This window comes from Monodelphis domestica, chromosome 8 (genome assembly GCF_027887165.1).
Source record: "Monodelphis domestica isolate mMonDom1 chromosome 8, mMonDom1.pri, whole genome shotgun sequence".
NCBI lineage: Eukaryota > Metazoa > Chordata > Mammalia > Didelphimorphia > Didelphidae > Monodelphis > Monodelphis domestica.
The window spans coordinates 238,074,723-238,094,002 of record NC_077234.1 but is presented as its reverse complement, the minus strand read 5'-3'; the positions used below and the strand labels follow the sequence as shown (position 1 = coordinate 238,094,002).

At 40.6% G+C, this 19,280-nt stretch overlaps 2 protein-coding genes across 16 annotated transcripts in view; one reads left to right on the top strand and one right to left on the bottom strand.

Annotated features, from left to right (window-relative positions):
* Nucleotides 1-9,940, bottom strand: part of SYAP1 (synapse associated protein 1) — a 39,217-nt gene extending 29,277 nt beyond the window's left edge. The window contains exon 1 of the mRNA XM_001380818.5: nt 9,757-9,940. Within this exon, the coding sequence (XP_001380855.2) occupies nt 9,757-9,940 (184 nt within the window). The remainder of the gene's footprint in view (nt 1-9,756) is intronic.
* A 174-nt stretch (nt 9,941-10,114) lies between these two features.
* CTPS2 (CTP synthase 2) overlaps nt 10,115-19,280 on the top strand; it is a 135,890-nt gene continuing 126,724 nt past the window's right edge. For 2 of the 15 annotated variants that reach the window (XM_007500864.3, XM_007500863.3), the window contains exons 1-4: nt 10,115-10,292; nt 12,124-12,231; nt 14,863-15,265; nt 18,424-18,630. In XM_007500864.3, the coding sequence (XP_007500926.1) occupies nt 18,465-18,630 (166 nt within the window). In that variant the 5' untranslated portion in view covers nt 10,115-10,292; nt 12,124-12,231; nt 14,863-15,265; nt 18,424-18,464. Of the gene's footprint in view, nt 10,293-12,123; nt 12,232-14,862; nt 15,367-15,574; nt 16,293-18,423; nt 18,631-19,280 lie in introns of those variants that run through there. The other 13 variants (XM_056808598.1, XM_056808593.1, XM_056808588.1 and 10 more) reach the window with 12 other exon arrangements.

Genomic DNA, 19,280 nt, shown 5'->3' with positions numbered 1-19,280 from the left:
TCTTCTTTTCCTAATTCTTAATATTAAGATGGAAAAGACTACAAATCGGAAAATGCAGGCAAAAATACAAGCAGCAGTACAAATTCAATTGGAAAATTTCAAACACTCTTTGCACAGCCCAGTGGAAAAGGAAAATTTCATTTAAATGTCTAATTCAAATTTTTGTGAGCCTGCTCCCTAACTACTCAGAGAGAAAAATTGTATTTTTCCTGAAGAGACAGAGACATATGTGAAGAAACTCCTCTCTCATGCTGTGTACCTCCTGGCCAACCCTCCCTCCTCCCTCCCCTGCTTCTTTACCCAATTCCCCTGCTGCTCCCTCTTCTGATGCCCCATCCTCTCCTGTTCCTTCTCCTAGCCTATGACCAACCCCTGCCCTGAGGAAACCATGTACTTCTACCAAACTGGTTCCTATCCCTTACTGTCTTGGTAAGCATGCAAACAACTCCAATGAAACCAAGAGCACAGACTGATTCCTATGATTAAATTTTCTCATTAAGGGAAGTGCCCACAATAGGATGAATTGGAGATGTGGTAAACTTAAGACAACATACTGCTTTCACATCCCAGGATATAAAAGAATTTAAAAGAGAAACTCCTAGCTTTGAAGACGAACCAATTGCTATAATGAAAAAAGATGGCCAATATATTCTTCCAATACGATCCTTCTTTAGCACATTTCTTATAATTGCATGTGCAATTTAATTTTCCTAAGCACATGTCATCTACCTAAATTGAAAGATTTTAGATTTTACTCTAGTGTAGGTTTACCATGTCCATTAGTTCTAACTATAACTGCCTGCCCAAAAAGCCTTAGACTACTGAATCTAGTATTAATATTCAAATATTATGGGACTTAGTACATGTCTGATTTGAAGAAATAGGAACAAAAAAGGAGCACAGACCTGATCTACACAGCGTCAAAGAAGCATGGATATCTGCACAGTGCCACAGAAGCACGTATTTAACCTGAATGGTGCCAAAAGAACATACAGATCAAAAAGAGAAACCAATCCTGCTAGGATTGCAGAGACTTGTTGAGACTTCTACACCAATAAAAAAGGACTTGAAACTAGTGTGAGACTCAAGGTTGAGGCACTTAACATATGTTGAGACGCAGGATTCCTTGTATCACAGTTTTTGTGAAATTTATATCAAGTAACTATTCTGGCTCCATATTCTATCACTAAGAAGAAACAACGAAAGAAGAAACAATGAAAGAAGAAACATATCAGACCAAGGAATAAAAATCTAGTCCCTTTTTCTAACTTTCTTGCTGAGGACTGTGGTCCTGGCTGATGAGTGGGTAAGTACATGCTGTTGGACATGGATTACTTGAATTGGACATTATTCAAAGTCCTATTGTAATTTTGGGTTTTTTCTTATTTAGAAATTTTCCATATAAAATTGAGGGATTGGATGTTTAGAAATTTCATACAATAGTAATTTGGCTTTTTTGTGCTATTTTTCTGATTATTTTAATTGGCAGTGATTCATATGCCTCATGCCTCTGACATGTTTCCCTGTTGTGATTTCCTTGTTTCTTGATATCCTCCTTAGGGGGAAATGTGTTTTTATTTCATAAGAGAAGAGTTTAAGTTATTTTAGGGAAAGAAAATTTATTGCCTCTCAGAATCCAGATGGAGATGCCCGTGGAGACTGCACTCTACTCCAGGAGATCTTGAGAGAAAACCCGGATACATAAAATTGGAAGTTGGGGGGGGGGGGGGTTAAAATGTATTTATTTTGTCAAAAATTTGTTTTATATATGTTGTTGTGAAGGAGACTGCCCCCTGATTGCTTTGTAAAAAAATTGTGGTCATTTCCCCTGCCCCCCCCCCAGCATTGATTTATTGTGATTGTAAATTTATTTATGTTTGTTATGGGAGATTACATTGGGGAGACTGCTCTCCCAAAGGATCACAGGGTGAAATGTGCATTTTGGAATGGCTCTAAACCCTGGGAGACTACATCTCCTAGGGCTCTCTGCTTCAACTTCCTCAGACACTTCCCACTTCCTTTGTGGGAGGTGTCTGAGAAAGTATAAAAGAGAGAAGTGGGGGTTTTCACACCCTTCCCTGAGAGATCCCTTTCCCTAAAAGGAGCCTTTTTCCCAGAGCACCTTTTCTGGAGATGAGCCTTTTGCCCAGAAACCCTTTTTGCCTCTGGGGACTTTGATCCCTGCAATGCTGCTGGAGATCTAATTTTCTCTACCTTTCCCAAACTTTTATTTTTCTAGCCCAAATAAGCCTATCTAACTATCCCTAGAGTCTGGCTTGATTTAATTTAATTCCCTAGTCTAGTTATAAGAAAGAAGAAAACCCGGTCAATTTCCCTACCAGGGCTGGGGTAATCTGGCTACCTTCCTTTTCCTACCTTTTCCCTCCATCTTCCCTTTAACAGTGGTCTTAAGCTTGAAAAGTACCCATGGCAAAGAAGTACTCATGGCTCTTGGTTGTTATAAGAGTTCCCTGCTTTTCTGAGATGTTCAAAGAAGTCTCTCTTATGCATGGTTTAGTTTCTTTTTTAAAATCCTTACCTTCTGTCTTGGAACCAACATTATGTATCGGTTCCAAGGCAGAAGAGTGGTAAGGGATAGGTAATGGGTGAGTAAAAAAAAGTGAGTTGCCCAGGGTCACATAGCTAGGAAGTATCTGAAGTCAGATTTAAACCCAGAACCTCCTGTCTCTGGGTCTGAGGTTCATTGAGGCACCCAGCTTCAATCCATGGTTTAGCTTCTTGTTGGACTTTTTGTAGACTTTTTAGTCTAGTCTGTCCTTAGTTCTGGATGCAAGGACTGCTATCAGCCATTACAAGGATGTATCTAGGACACCAATGGAAAGATGGGAGGTCATGTGCCTCAGGACATTACTCATTTTCACCAACCCTCTGTCCAGCAGGCAATTGGAGAGCTTCCTCCCTCCCCTGTCTGGGGTAAGGCACTGGAGGGGGATGGGGGTGGGGGGTGATGGTGTAAATGGCAGCCTGTTGAGTCTGTGGTGAAGGTGATTCCCACAGTGGGGTTGGAGAGGAGTTAGGATTGAGGGGAGCATAGCTCATAGTACGGCACATAGCTAGAGGGGAGCAGAGCGCTTGGGCCACTCTCTTCCTCATCTCCACACACCCCTCTTATCACCCACTCCTCTGCTCAGCAGCCCAATAGGTACATGGAGGTGGCGGCATGGCACACGGTCTCTAAAAGACTCACCATCACAGGCCTAGAGTAACTAAGTAACTTAACAACTAGCCCATAGCCAATATATATCAGAAGAAGGTTTGAACCATGGTCTTTCTGGCTTCCAGATCATCTTTATACCCACTATGCTTTGCTGTCTCTCTATACATATAAATATAAACAAAACAAATAAATTTGTTGTTGTCCTTCATACTTGAAAAGGACAAAAACTAAATTTAATTTTGAAGGGAAGACATTAGCAATTTTAAGGATTAGAAAAGGTTGCATATTGGCAATTAAACTCAGCAACTGTGGTAGAAGCATTACCAATTTCAAGGACTTTGTCATGAAAGAAAGAACTGAAATGAGGTAACAGTAGAGCAAAGGTATAAAACCCAAGGCTGGCAAAAGACCAAGACAGAATCTGATTAAAACCTGAGCAGTGTTTAACAAAATAAAGATATAATACAATATTGATAATAACTTGTAGTTTTCTAAGTTAACATGCTACCTGTAGGAATCTGTTTCTATTTGAGTTTGACCCTACTAAACAAGGGGTTGAATGACTTTGAGAATGAAGCCTTAAGCAGACTAAAAAAAATAGAGAAGTCTGATAACGAATAGTTAATGATATTGGCAAAGAATATGGAGTACTCAGATATAGAAGGTTAATGTAACAGTAGAAAGTAGATGAATCAATTAAAAAAAAAGCCTTGTGACATTTCCTGATTGTAAACAGGAAGGGAGAAAACCATGGATAGAGGGATCAAAGAAAACCAACATTTTTAGAAAGTGATTGGCTAAAATTAAGGTTTTAAAAACTGGACAGCTTAATTAGATGTGGATTTTGACACTGTGAACTTTGAGGATTCTATTTCAACCTGTTAACAAAATAGGTTTTTTTTCTTTCAATAAAATCTCTGAGATTCACTCAAGATCTGTTTGAATACCTTGCTATGCTAAGGCAGTCAATTCTATCATGGGATAGCTTAAATTGTTTGGTTCCTTTTTAACACTGAGCTAAAATTTGCCTTTCAACTTTCACCCATCTGTTTGATTTCTGTTCCAAAGACTTTTTTCCTGCTATATTACTTTCTTTGGTGAATTTATGGTTTCATTTGTCTGAATACTTTCCTGATGAAAATTGCAACCTTTCTTCCTCTTTTCAGCATATGATTTTTATGTGTATGCTTCCTAAGATTTATCTCCTTTACTACTATAAACAATTGAGATAAAAACACCAAAGGGCATTTTAGGTTTGGTTTTTTTGGGGTGTGTTTAATGGAAGTGTTTATCTCATCCCCTTCCTACCCCCACCCCCAATTTATTACTGCTGATAAGTCTCTACTTAAATTAGCATTGCTGACCCTTGTCAACAGTTTGTAACTGGGCTTAAAGCTTCTATAGTTTGATAGAATATCTGACAGAACTTTTGGCATATCTTTTAATAAACAGGGGTCACAAAATATCCTTCAGAAATCCTTTTGTCTTAATTGACTGTGAGAGTAAAAGTAAAGGGGACAGAGGATGTTAAGAATCATACTTCAAAATAAGTATGTGAAAGATCCTGTTCTCTTGATATTCTTTTAACTCTTCCTAGTATATCACCTCTCACTATTCTAGTTGCTGTCTTGCAGCAACAACCTCACTAAAATGTAGTGTCTTGAATTTAACTGCATATTTATGTAAATTTTTTTTGATGAAAATCTTTTCTTCTTTATACTTTCTGTGGTTCCCATTTAAATAGCCAAATTCTTGTTAGTTGATTAAAGTTGTTATACACTTTAAAAACCCTTACCTTCTTTCTTAGAACTGATACTAAGTATTATTTCCAAAGCAGAAGAGTGTTAAGGGATAGGCAACTGGGATTAAGTGACTTGCCCAGGGTCACACAGCTATGAAGTATCTGAGGTTACATTTGAAACCAGATCTCCTGTCTCCAGGCCAGACTCTCTATCCACTGAGCAACCTAGCTGCTCGAAAACACACAGACACACACACACACAAATAAAAGATATATGTATATATAGACATAGATAGAAAGAAGCCAGTTATTGTTGGCATTTCTGGAAGTTTATATAGTGTTGAAAGCCCTAAGTCACTAAATGTGCAAACAGTTCAGTAGATTAACAATATAAAATATAATAAATCTGGGAAAGGAAGATGATTCTGGGATAAATCAAAGAGTCGGTAGAAATAACTAAAAAAACTTTTGAAAGCTGTGATCAGAAAGTTTCTGAGTATAACCAAAACATGAGATGAGTTGTAATGAATACAGAGGGATTGTAGTAGATTTTTAAAATGATTATAACAAAAGAATGTGTACTTTTGTGGAAAATTGATTAAACTAAGATTGCTTATTATAAATTATAAATCTACAGGTAGCTAAAAATTGTTGTTTTTTTTTTAAGTTTATTGCAGTGTAAATACTTTCACTCTCTCCCAGTATAGCCACAGAGCTGAACCTCAAAAGAATAAAAAATGTGGGTGACTCAAAGGACAATACAGAAATGTGTCCATGGTTTGGATTATGTAGACTACAGCATATTCCCAATTTTGTGCACAAGAAGTAGCATTAAAAAGTCATCCAAAAATTGTATAACAGGAACTGAGTGGGGGTTGCCTCAGATGATGGATCCATTCAAGTGTCACTACTTTCACTGGGTTTATAGTTTTGTACCTTGGAAAAGAGATTCCTTCCATTTATACTTGTTTTAATCCAGACACATAGATTAGGACTACTAAAATTCCCATTTAAAATTTCCTCAAAACCTTTTTCTTCACTGACTAAGGTGATCACAATTTGGTAGCAAATGGATTAAAGGCATTATTGCTTATATTCTTATGATTTATAAATTACTAGCTCTGATGGGTTTTAGTTCTTTAATATTGCATGCTTTTTAGATGTGCAGATATCTGGAGTCCATTTTATATAATATATGGAGTTGGAATTGGAATTCTCTAGTGATTTCAATGGGGTATAAAACTCCCAGGAAAGAAACTCTACCCCAGGGGTCCCCAAACGTTTTACACAGGGGGCCAGTTCATTGTCCCTCAGATCGTTGGGAGGGCCAGACTATAAAAAAAAGCTATGAACAAATTTGTATAGCACTGTCTGGGATAGTGGAGGCTACAGTGCTGGCTTTGATGGGCCTGTCACACATTGCACAGGCCCACCACTATACGGGGCAGCCAGATACACCGAGTGGAATCCCCTCCCCCAGATCACCACTCACATGTCTTCCATTGTGCAGCCACATCATCCTTTGCCTGGCAACTCGTTCTCCTTCAGTTACTCTCAGAACAAGGTGCCACACAAAGGATTATGTCATCGAACTAGTACCATATGTCAGTGACACCATGTTTCACGGAGCCACCACATACAGTGCTCCTCTCACAGACAACAGATGAAAGAGGTGCCCCTACTGGAAGTGTGGTGGGGGCTGGATAAATGGCCTCAGGGGGCTGCATGTGGCCCATGGGCTGTAGTTTGTGGACCCCTGCTCTACACCAAAGCATATAGACAATTGCATAGGGGTACTGGGATGTTAAGTGACAGGCCTAGGGGCTATGCTATCCTCTATGCTCTTCTGCATTTGGTGTTAGTTTGCAATGATTTTTACACCAAATCAAATCTGTGTGGAATTTAACATACATATATATATATATATTTTTTTTTTCCCTTCTTTCTATGCACACAGATCCAACTCTGGCTCATGTCCTCATTCCCTTTTAGTTGTAGTAGTTAGTCTTTTAATTAGTTCCCTGCTCCAAGGTCCTTCCTACTCCAAAACAACTTTCACTCAGCTACCAATTTGATTTTTTTTTTTTTAGAGCATAGGCATTACTACATCATCCTTCTGCTAAATGAGCTCCATTGGTTCCTTATTAACTCTAGGACAAAATATAAAGTCCTTTGGCATTTAATAACCTGGCCCCCTCTTATCTTTCCAGTTTATAATAACCAGTCAACTTGTTCCTCTAACAGGATACTCAACCTCCTGTCTCTCTCTCTGCCTTTGCACTGGCTATCTCTATGGAATGCTCTTCTTCTTCCCTATGCTTTCTATGACCAGATTCAGCTCTAAAATATAGGCCTTCTGCAAGAGGCCTTTTTTGCAGAGTACAGGTACTAGAGCTTTCTATTTCAGATTACCTTCTGTCTCTCTACTCTATATTGCATGTACCTCGTTATCTGCAAGTTTCTTCTCCATTAGACCTGGAGCTCCTTGATAGCAGGGCCTTTTTTTGGTCTTTCTTTGTATCCTCAGCAACTTAAACAGTGCTGGACATTTGGTAAATGCTTACATTAGGATCATATTGAATCAAGTTCTCAAATATTGGAAACAGAAATCTAAGCTAATACCTAATGAGGTAGTAAAACTGGGAAAGAACTTTTAATTAACTTATACAAGGGTCTCTGTCAGGAAAGCTTGTTAAGTTCCAAATAAAGTGACTGTGATCCTGGACAAGTTACTTAACTTCTAAGTGCTACAAAGGGTTCTCCAAAAATGGTAATTTACAGAAAAAAGTTACTCTGCATTATATAGATTGCTAGATACTGCTCAAAACTATCTGAAAAAATAACAATTATGAACAATCTATACCAATGCAATCACAAGTTCGATACTTATCCCCTTATATGTTAAAACACAAAGATTTTAAAATGCTGAAGTGGAGTAAAAAATTATGAAGAAACCCCATTATTAAAGAATAAATCCCATTGGAGCTAGTGATTAAAAAATAAGTATGTAATCAATAGCTCCTTTAATCCATTTGTTCTCTCTTCATACCACTGCAATAAGTTCTACTCATCCATGTTGAAAAAGGCCACATCACTTAAAATATGAAGACTCTAGCATAACTCTAACACCAAACTGCATGTTCATCCAGACCAGAGATTTTTATTATTTTATCAGATAGTTTCAGGAGCAATGCTTAGCTATAGAAAAGAGAGGGCTCAAGATACACCTCTCCCCACCAAGACAATAAATGAGAAACCTATTAACTGACACAAAGGCTATCCATAATCATAAACATCACTACTGCCACTATCCACTTGACAAAGTTCTTGTTAACATTTCCCTTTCCAGAAGTGGAAATTAACGTGAAGAAAACCATTAATTTTTAGCAAAACTATCTGACCCCTGTTTCCCAGCTCTCTGTAACATAAAATGATCTATGGTAAAAGAAAATGGAAGCCAAAGCACACAAACATTGGAGATATATCCACTGGTAGCAATGAAAGTCTTTGTAATATTTTATAGAAATAGCAGCCTGAGAGAAAACATCTGCACTTATGAAGTTGATTTTCAGAAGTGTATTTCAAGGTCTTTTTAAATGACACTATATAAGCCTACTGAATAAAGCCTGCCTGGGTTTTTTTTTTTTTAACCCTTACCTTCCCCCTTAGAATTAATACTGTGTATTGGTTCCAAGGCAGAAGAATGGTAAAGCCTAGGCAGTGGGGGTTAAGTGACTTGCCCAAGGTCACATTGGTAGTAAGTGTCTGAGGTCATATTGTAACCCAATTCCTCCCATCTCTGGGCCTGGCTCTCAAACCACTAAGTCACCTAGCTGCTCCCTTTCTGGTTTAAAAGCCCTTCATAATTTAATTCAATTTCCCTATGCAACTTCATTTTCCACATGGTCCAACCTGTCAACACGGAATCTAGAAACCTTAAACTTGTAGCCTAGGAAGATCTGATGGACCCCAAGTTTTAGGACTAGCTGATAGGCTAGAGACTTCAAAGCTTTGTACTGGTTCCCTGTTCCCATGAGAATCCACCCTGAAGGGAATCTCAGGCTAGCAGTTTCAAACTGAATAAACTGATCAAGTCAGATCTAGATCTCTCACATAAAGTACTACACTCTTACCTGTTTTAGGTAATCGGCCCCCGCATATCTGGAATGCACCCTCTCCAACTTTCAAGTTAGGTGACCACCTCCAACTAGAATGCCCTCTCTCAAACCTTCAAAATAGGTTTCTTCCACCCCTTTAATCCTGGAATTCTCTCTCCCCATGCTGAAGCTTGAGTCCCTTGCTGGAATTCTACGCCTTCTCCCACTGTTCCAGTTTATACGCAGACCATTCCACTCTCCCACATGCACTTAAGGTTCAATATCACTGCTTAGTCTTAAACAGTTTCTTAAACATTTAAGTTTCTGGTGACTAGCCCTGAGTCAGGAGCTTCAAGCGCCCAGACATTAAATATCTTCTAAGCAAATTCGTTCCAGAAGGTACCGGGCAGCCGGGAGGCGGGGGAGGGTTAGTGGTCCTCCCCTCTAGAGTCCACAGTCAACAACATCAAGACCCGCCTCCCTGGCGTTGGACACACCCCCTCCTCCAAGCCAGGCATACAGTTGGTGTTTAATAAAAGTTTATTTCCTTCCTTTCTTTCCTCCTTTCCTTCCCTTCTTCCGCCCTCCGCAGGGAAGTGGCCCAAGCTCGGGGAGGGAAAGAGGAGTGGCACCGACGTATCCCGTGAGGCGGTGCCGGGGAGGAGGCAGCCCTGCGGCTCGTTCCTTACCCCTTTTACCCAACCCTCCCCCCGGTTCTCCCGGCCCTAGGGAATGCTCACTGCCGAAGCCTTTGGCTTGGTGGAGAAGAGGTTCTTCGTCCCCTTCCTGTAGTTTCCCGGGCCGCTGCTCGGGCTCGCACCCCGCAGCCGCCTCCGCCGCCTCTTCGGGGCTCCCCTCAGCTGGAGGGTCACCCCCTGACGACGCCTGCTCCAAGCCAAACCAGCTTCCCAGACCCCGTAACATCCCGCTCCGCCGGCCTGAGGCGGCCGCTGTGAGTTCGGTCACCAGGGTCAAGTTGCTGCCGTCACCGCCTCCGGGTTCAACTCGCCTATCTCTCCGGGCCGGCAGGAAGCGGTACGGGCTCGGATCACGTGAGTGACTCCTCTACCCATCTCCACTTCTCTATGGTCACACCTTGCATGACGCCATTTCCGGCGTGGCCACCTTGCAGTCGTTCGCTTCTGGCTGGCTTGCAGATTGATGGACGTCACTAAACTTCGTTCTCTAATTTAGTCTTGTACGTAAGAATGACCTCCAAGGATCTCGTCTTTGGCCATGCCCCTGCACTGGTGACCCCAGAGCTGCGGATTCATTAGTAAGCCAAAACGGGGGGGAGGAGGGGAGATAAGGCATATATAAGGATATAGAAATTTTAATAATAGCTTGATAACTTTTGAGAAAGAAAGAAATTCAAGGCTCAATTAGGGGCAGCTGCCACGTGCAGACTTTCCCCTCAGGAACAATAATAACGACAGCAATATTTATACAGCGATTTACTATGTTCCAGGCACTGTTACTAAGCACTTTACAAAAATCTCATTTCGTTTTTGCAACAACCGTGACGGGTGGATTCTATTATTATACTATATTTTCAGATGAGGAAACGGGCAAACAGGTGAAGTGACTTTCCCAGCATCAGGCAAATCTGAATTCAGGCCTTGACTAGGTCCATCATTTTATACACTGCACCACTTCAAATAGAAAAGGAGGCCAATCTTGTAGTAGAGAAAAGTCTGTGTTCCATTAGAACACTTAATGTCAAAAGGCCTCTGGAAAGACAAGTGTTTCACAGAATGAGAAGATGAAAGAGTAGAGATTCTTAATCTTTTTGTATGTCATTGATTCCTCTGACAATATGATGAAGTTTATGGACCCCCTTCTCAGAATATTTTTAATCATAAAAAACAGGAAACTACATATAATACAGATGTAATTTTTTTTCTCCTATCAAAGTTTCTGAACTCCCTAAGATCAACACATGAGATCTTAGAAGCGGGAAGGGTTTGGGAAGTTTCTGACCAAATGGGGGAATTTTCTGACACAAAGTGGTAGCAAAATATGAAGTTCTTTTAAAAACTGATAAGAAAAGACCTTTTTTTTTGCCTCTCATAAATCTTTTCATTTGATGGGTTTATAAGTAAAGCAATTGATAGGTTACAAGGAATTTATGATTGGCTAAGAGGATAAACAATGTTCCTAGTAGGGTAGACAAAAAGCAAGTTAACTCTACTCAGAGAAGAAGATATAGGGAGTATTTTTGCAGATTATGGAGAGAAGAAAAGAATTTCTCTCCTCTCTGGCACTCCCATCAGCAATGTCTCCTGGAAGTTGAAGTAAATGACTTTAGGAGATGTAGGCTTTACCCTCTGCCTAAAAGGGGAATACAGGGATTTTGTATTGGAAACAATAACCTGTGTTGAATTTAAGAGACTAGTGCCTGGAACTGGGATCCTATTGCTCAGGCTTTGTTTGACCCCATTTAAAACTTCAAGGGAACAGAACCAGGGATATTTCTTTCTGGCCTTAAGGTGAAGGTTCAGGCTCTTTCTGAAAGAACCTAACAAAGCCCCAGTTAAAGATTTCAAGTTAGCCTGAAGCTGTAGGCTGTATGATTATGCCAACCAGCAGAGCAATGTGCCTAACAGAGAGGCTATCTTAGCCCTGCAGAACAAGAAGCAAGACAGTGACATCAAAAGAAGCCATCAGTATATTGAAAGTTATATTTACTCATCATGCATTTGATTCAGTCCTCATCTGTTTGTAACTGGGTATTGTTCCATACCCCACCTGTGTGCAAAGGCCACACACTTGGGGAAGAATTGAGCTACAAGGGCTGGACATTTTTGCTAATATCAACCTACCAGAATTGCCTATCTCATTATTAACGTATTATTAAAAGGTGGCTCACTCACTCCAAGCAATCAGACAGTCAATGTGTTGCTAACTTGATACCTTTTAAATAAACTCCTTTTAATGTTTCTTTGTCCTGAGTTTCTCCTCATTAATTAGGGTAAAAGCCTGAAAGGAAAGAAAATTCTTTCAACACTGGGCCCTGTAGGAGTTGAGATGCTTGCTTTACATTTTGTTCCTCAGGTGTAGTTCCCCTTATACTCAATCTTTATATTTGCTCCCTCTCTCTGATAAAGGAATATGTGCTCAGCGTCTGGGGAAACACTCTAAAAGTAAATCCTCTTACTATGCTCCAGTAAAAATGCCTTTGCTCTAAGCTGAGTCCTCTGGGTTCCTGTTGAAAGGTAAATATGTCAATTGAAACTCATGAGTTATATTTCAGGATTGTAGATCCAAAGAATATCTTGAACCTGGAGTAGTTATCAAAGGTTTCAGTCTGGAAGTTTGAATTGGGGGTTAGCACAAAGGGGCCTTGTATCTTGAAGTAGCAGACATTTGAGGGCAGAAATATGAAACCCCACTTCATTTATTGTTATTTTGTCATTTCAGTCATGTCTGACCCTTTGACCGAGTCCCTTTGTGGTTTTTCTAGCAAAGATAATGGAGCGGTTTGCCATTTCCTTCTCCAGCTTATTTTATAGTTGAGGAAACTGAGGCAAACAGGGTTAAGAGACTTGCCCAGAGCCACACAGCTAGTAAGTGTCTGAGGCTGTATTTGAATTCAGGAAAATAAGCCCTCCTGACTTCACTGGGCCACCAAGATGCCTACTTTTCATCATATAAGCATTTTAATGATTCTTTATATATATGTGTGTGTGTGTGTTTTCTATTCCTAGATATTCTCCATTTATTTTATAAGGCATCAGACACCTTACCCAGCTTGATTAAGCCTAATTTTCACACTCCTGACTAAACCAACAAAAGGATATAAATGGAAAATAGGAAAGCTTAGAGAAGGATGGAGCAATTTAACCCAAGCACAGTTATTAGATGTCATGAATATAATAGACATTCAGAAAATACTCATCTAATGAATCAGTGAAAAACATTCCCTACCCCACACCCAAAAGTCAAACCCCTCTCTGGTATTTAAGCTTGTTTATCCTTTTTTGTGCATGCCTTTTGAAATGAGATAATTTACAATAACAATTTTTTTTGGTTTACCTCTACCTTGAGGCATTCTCTAGGCTAAAAGTATTCTCATTCCTCACATTTTCTTAGAGCAATTTATATAGATCTTCACTTTGACCCTATTACAGTTGCCATATTTATTTTTGTACATCTTATATCTACCCCATCTCTTCAATTTGATTATAAGCTCTTTGAGGACAGGTTCAGTGTTTTTTTTCATGTGTACTTCCAAGGCCTACTCTGAGTACCCTGCAGAAAAAGAGGCAGTCAATAAATGTTTGTTGAATAAACAAAAATGCTGTCCACCTAGCAATATGAAATTACTTTCCCAAGCATCCAACTCTCCATAAAAGTTGATATGTAGATATATATATATATATATACATATACTCATGTAGTGCATATATAGTAATAATGTGTATATGTTATATATATACACATATCAGGAATTCAGTGAGATGAATGGAAGTGACAACACCTGTTTTTAAATCCTACCTAGCTATACTACCTTTCTGACCTCATTCATCTTCACAATTCTGGACTTTAGTTTCTGAATTTTTGAAATGAGTACATAGAACTCATTTTAAAAATGGGAGTATTTTTAAAAGTCACTTTCAGCTCAGAATTCTATGATGCTTATTTTGTAGAGAAAAGCATGTGCGGAGCAAAAGGGTTTTCTGAATCTTTGAGCTAGATTTCAGGCAAATAATGGAAACTATTTCAGAAGAATTGGGTTCATATGGAAGTTTTACCATTTACCTGTAGAACCTTGGGCAAGCCAGTTAACCTTTTTTGGGTCTCCTTTTCATCTTTAAGAGGAGGAAGTTAGACTAGGTGACCTTAGGGGTTCCTTCAAGCTCTCATTCTTTAATTCTATGGATGACTGGACTTACTTTTATGGAGAATATATGGAAAAGAAAAATGGGAAACATGACAAGGAGAGGAAGGAACCATAAGAGCCATTCATTCAGTTATATTGTTACCTTTAGTTTTTATATCACATTAGATATATACATGAATATATTCTTTCATCCTCCAAAATCTACCTAACCTGCCCTTGTAACAAAGATTAAAATAGAATATAATTTATCAGCAGTCACCCCCATCTGACAGGCAATGCAGCATTCCATAACTGTAGAATTCTCCACCTTTTCAAAGGAGATCCCTCCTTTCTCAACTCTGTAAACAATACATTAAAAAAAATTTGAACTCAAAATGCAAAAAAAGACTTCATTCATACAGCACAACATAAAAAGAAGATTCTATATAAATTCGTGAATCTCCATTTCTTTCTACTTGCTTTTGAAACTAGAAGGACCAAGTAAGTACCTGACTGGGAAATTTGCATGGTCCTTGTTGGTATTCTTAAATTCTGGTCCTTCTAGTAAAATACAAGCTATTCCAAAGTCTTAGTATAATTTTAAGCTAGAATTCCACAAAGACTTAGGGGCATTATATACATATATTGTGTGTCTATACATTGATATATATAGCATATGTATATATTGATTATATCTACATTCAAATATGTGTATTGTATATCAATATATTGGTATATATGCAGTAAATGTGCATGTCAACACATAGTGTGTCTATATTGACAGTATGTCAATATGTAAACATGTATACAAATATATGGGTATGTTATGTATATGTCTACGTATAGATTAATGCACACTATGTATGTGTTATAGATATTAATTCACACTCTATATGTGTATTGAAATATAATGTGTATCGATTGTATATAGTGAATATAGTATATAGAACTTCCAGGAACTTCTGTTCTCTTTGATGAATTAAAAAAGTTACAGTGATCTCCCTCTTTTTTTTTTTTGCGGCAGGGGGGAAGAGGACATTATTATTGCTAGCTTCCTTTCCCCAAACACATTAAAAGCCAAGAGAAAAACCTTGCAACTAGTTATATAAGCATAGTCAAATAAAAGGAATCCACACAGTGGCCATGCGTGGACTTACTCTTTTTTTTTAAACCACAAAAGCCTTATTAAAAATAACGCACAGCACTGTGAATTCCTTGGCCGCCTGGAGGAGAAACCGAGTTCATTTACCAAGCCGACGGGGTGGCAAAGGAAGGTGTAGAAGCGAATCCAGAAAATCCAAGCCAAAGGATCGGGTCCGGGTTAGCTGGGACTCTAGATTCGGTGCGCCCTCTCGCGGGATACTAGTATCCCCACCCCCGCTAACTTTGGCCTGGGGGCCACATCCTGGAGGCGGCGCCACAGACAGGTGAGCTAAGAAGTGGCCTGGGGGGCGGGGCGGGCGTGTGGGAGGAGCTTGCGGCAGTCGCCCCCGCCCTCGCTACTCCCCCTCCACGGCTTTCCGCACAGGTAATACCTCTCCTTGCATGCGCGGGTTCGGGACCGCGCGGCCGCTGTGCTTCCTGCTCCCTTCCTTCACTCCTTGGGGACGGATGCATGCTTTGGGAACCGGGCAGGACTCCCTCCTTCTGCCCCCTGCCTCGGGCCTTTGCTTTAGATCTCCGCGCACGTCTCCTTGCTTCCTTTCTTCCTACTCTTCCCTCCTTCCTCTTTGCAGATCAAGCGTGGAGGCATAAGGAAGAGAAGGAGGAGGTCCAGAGTCCCGGCATAATTCTGCATGCACGGCCCAGCTTCGGGCCCCGAACCCTGGGACCGGGAGCTCTGAACCTTCCCCCGGGACGGCCTCCTTTGTCTGGCCCCTTGGTGTGGTGGCGGCGTCCTCCCCCAAGTCCTGCTAGCGCTTCTCTGTCTGCATTTTCGGGCTAGAGTGAAGTTCTCAAGCGCCCCGCCCGCTCCTTCCTTCGCGGGTGTTGGGAATCCCCCGCAGCCCGGGAAGCGCTTTCCTAGCTTCTCTTAAAACACCTTTTCCAAAGAGGGTGGGGGCGGGGTGGGGACTTGGGGCCGTGCCTTGAACTCAGGTAGGGAGGTCCTCGCCGGGGCTGGTGGGGAGGACGCCGATTGACCGATGGGTGCTAGAGGGTGAGGCCCAGCGAGGAAGCAAATCAAGCTCCTTAGGACCCCCTCCACCTGCTTCTCCCTAGTAAGTCAAGCCCTTCTAGGCTGACTCCTCAGCCGTGCCGTGTCTCAGAAAAAGGTTACTTGCTTCCAGCCAGTGCCATTGTTCCCCCCACTCTCCTCCCAGGAAGCCTCGGCCCTCGTGGGGACTGTTCCGCGGCCGCGGGCAGCGCGGGTGATGCGGCGTCTGCCTCCAGCCCTCCACACAGAAGTCTGTCGGGCTGTGTTTCAGCCCGAGCCCCTGGAGGAGAAAGGCCGAGGTTCGCTTGGCGCTTTGGGGAGGTTTTAGAATTTCTGAGTCATCCCAGGACCCCGAATAACGCGGGCTGACATCACGCGCTCGGCAGCTGCTTCTCCCTGCAGGGACTTTCCCAGGCGCTCTAGGGCTAGCCTCTTAAGTGAGTGCTGATTGGTGGATGGACCTCAGGGAGCGATGGCTTAGCCTTGCTAGGCCGGGAGTAAAACTTGCTTCTTGGAACTGCAAGTGTTTGGACAAACAACTGGTCTGCAAGCATAGATTTTTATGGCACGAGGCTACGTTTCAGAATTATTTCCCTTCCAATAGTAACAGTTCATGATCATAAGATGCTTTAATATTTCCAAAATGCTTGTCTCAGAGGAGTTTGTGAAGTGGTAGCAGGAAGAAGCCAGACTTGTGGCTGTTAATGGTTTAACGACGGTTTATTCAAGGTTATGTTTTCAAGGCTAATTTTGAGTTATTAGTCATTAACTATTTGTTGGGCCGGGTGAGTTTGGGAATGAGATGAAGCCCGAGCTGGGTCTGTAAAGTTCAAAAGAACCATGTCTCGCTTAGTCTTACATTTTACTGTATTAAAAAAAACAACAACTTTTCCTTCTGACTAGAATCAATATTGGTTTCAAGGCAGAAGAGTGTTAAGAGGGCTGGGCAATTGGGGTTAAGTGACTTGCCCAGGGTCACACAGCTAGAACGTGGTGGAAACTAGAGTTGAATCCAGGACCTCCAGTCTGTAGTCCTGGCTTTCAATCCACTGGGCTATATAACTGCCCTCTTATACTTACATTTTAAAAGGGGAGAGAAAATACATTGACAGGATCAGTAAGAGGACAGATGGGGGCAGCTGGGTGGCTCAGTGGATTGAGAGCCAGGCCTAGAGATGGGAAGTCCTGGGTTCAAATCTGGCCTCAGACACTTCCTAGCTGTGTGACCCTGGGCAAGTCACTTAACCCCCATGGCCTAGCCCTTACCACTCTTCTGCCTTGGAGCCAATACACAGTATTGATTCTAAGGTGGAAGGTAAGGGTTTGGGGGGGGGGGAGAGGGATATATATATATATATATATATATATCTCCAATATTCTTCAATGATTCTTCTCCTCCCTCCACCCTAACAAAAAAAGTATACATGCTTCCAAGTCAAACTAGAAAAGTAAAAAGCATTTTTACAACGCTTGAGTTTCAAAAGCACCCATTTATTCTTACTAGAGGAGTAAGAAACATTTGAAAAAGAATACATATTTACTATCCTCTCCAACATGCATCTATCATGAATATGTAATAAAATGGCATCTTTTAGTCAAAACTAGATTTGGAAAGCAACAGAAGGAAACACTGGATCTATGGATATCCAGTTATGGATATATTGATGAGAAGATAGAACCCCAGATGGGAAATCAAGCAGAGCTAGATCTTCCCAGAAGCCTACCAAAATAAAAGGGTGTGTGTGTGTGTGGGGGGGGGTGGGACAGGAAGAGAAAATAGCACTTTCTCATAGTTATAATATTACAAAATCTTCTGATCTTTTTCCCCCTTCTTACTGACTCCCTATGAAAAGCTGTTCTAAATTAAAGAAAGTAGGTTGTTTGATTTTCAAAAAAAATTTATTTTACTTATTTAAAGCATGGTTATATTATGGGTAGAGATGAATAGAATTTCTCCAAGAAAATAGACGTGGCATTTTTGTTTAAAGTGCTTATCAATTTTTGCTGTTAAAAGCAAAAGTTAGTAGGAAGTTTGGAAATTAGGTTCTTTTCCTAATGTTTCTAACTTCTTTTAGTAGAAATGAGTGCTTTTGAAATTCAGGTGTAGTAAGCCATTTTTGCTTTTTTTGTTTGACTCCAAAGTATCTTTTTATGAAAATCAAACAAACAAAGCAAATATACTTTTTTTTTTAAAAACCTTTACCTTCTGTCTTGGAATCACTACTGTGTATTGGCTCCAAGGCAGAAGAGTGGTAAAGGCTAGGCAATGGGGGTCAAGTGACTTGCCCAGGGTCACACAGCTCGGAAGTTTCTGAGGCCAGATTTGAACCTGGGACCTCCCCTCTCTAGACCTGGCTCTCAATCCACTGAGCCACCCAGCTGCCCCCTCAAACATACTTTCTATGCTGTGATAACTGCCTTTTCTTTCAGATTCCTGATCCGGGTGCTGGCCTCTGGCCTTTGGGCTTCCAATGAAGTATATCCTGGTTACTGGTGGGGTCATCTCTGGCATTGGAAAAGGGATCATTGCAAGCAGCATCGGAACTATCCTCAAATCATGTGGCCTCCGAGTTACTGCCATCAAAATTGATCCCTATATTAACATCGATGCTGGGACTTTTTCACCCTATGAACATGGTATAGTAGAGAATATAATTTTGTTTCTGTGTAAGGCACTGTGATTCACTGAAAGATAGGGATGTTGGTGTATTTTTGTGGAGAAAATAAAAAATTTGAATAAGTGAGCAGGCTTGGGTCCACCTAGCTAGCTCCTCGTCTTTTGGATTAGGCTTGTCAGATTTTCTGGCTGTTAGAGATTTCTTCTGCATATATTCTTAGCCAGTTATTTAAGAAAACAACTGATCTGAATGCAAATGAAAACATACATTTTTCAATTGTTTATTTCAGGGTAGGTTTTGGGGTTTCAGTTTTATAAGATTAGTCACTTACAAAAATGAAAAATATGAAATATTTTTGCATGATAATACATGTATAAACCAGATTGACTCACCTGCCAGCATCAGGAGCAGGAAGGAAAGGGTGGGAGGGAGATAAGTTCAATCGTATAATTTAGGAAAACTTGTGTAGAAAAGTATTGCAGGTAATTGGTAAAGAAATAAAAGTTAAAAAAAAAAAGAGAACAACTGACTTGTAGCCTGAAACTTTTGGCTAAGCTGTTTGTCCCCAGAAAATGATTCTTAATGTTGAAGTTATTTAAAAAAAATTTGGACCTTTGATTTTATTAGTATAGGACATTCCCTCTACTATTTGAAGACTAGAATTTTTTT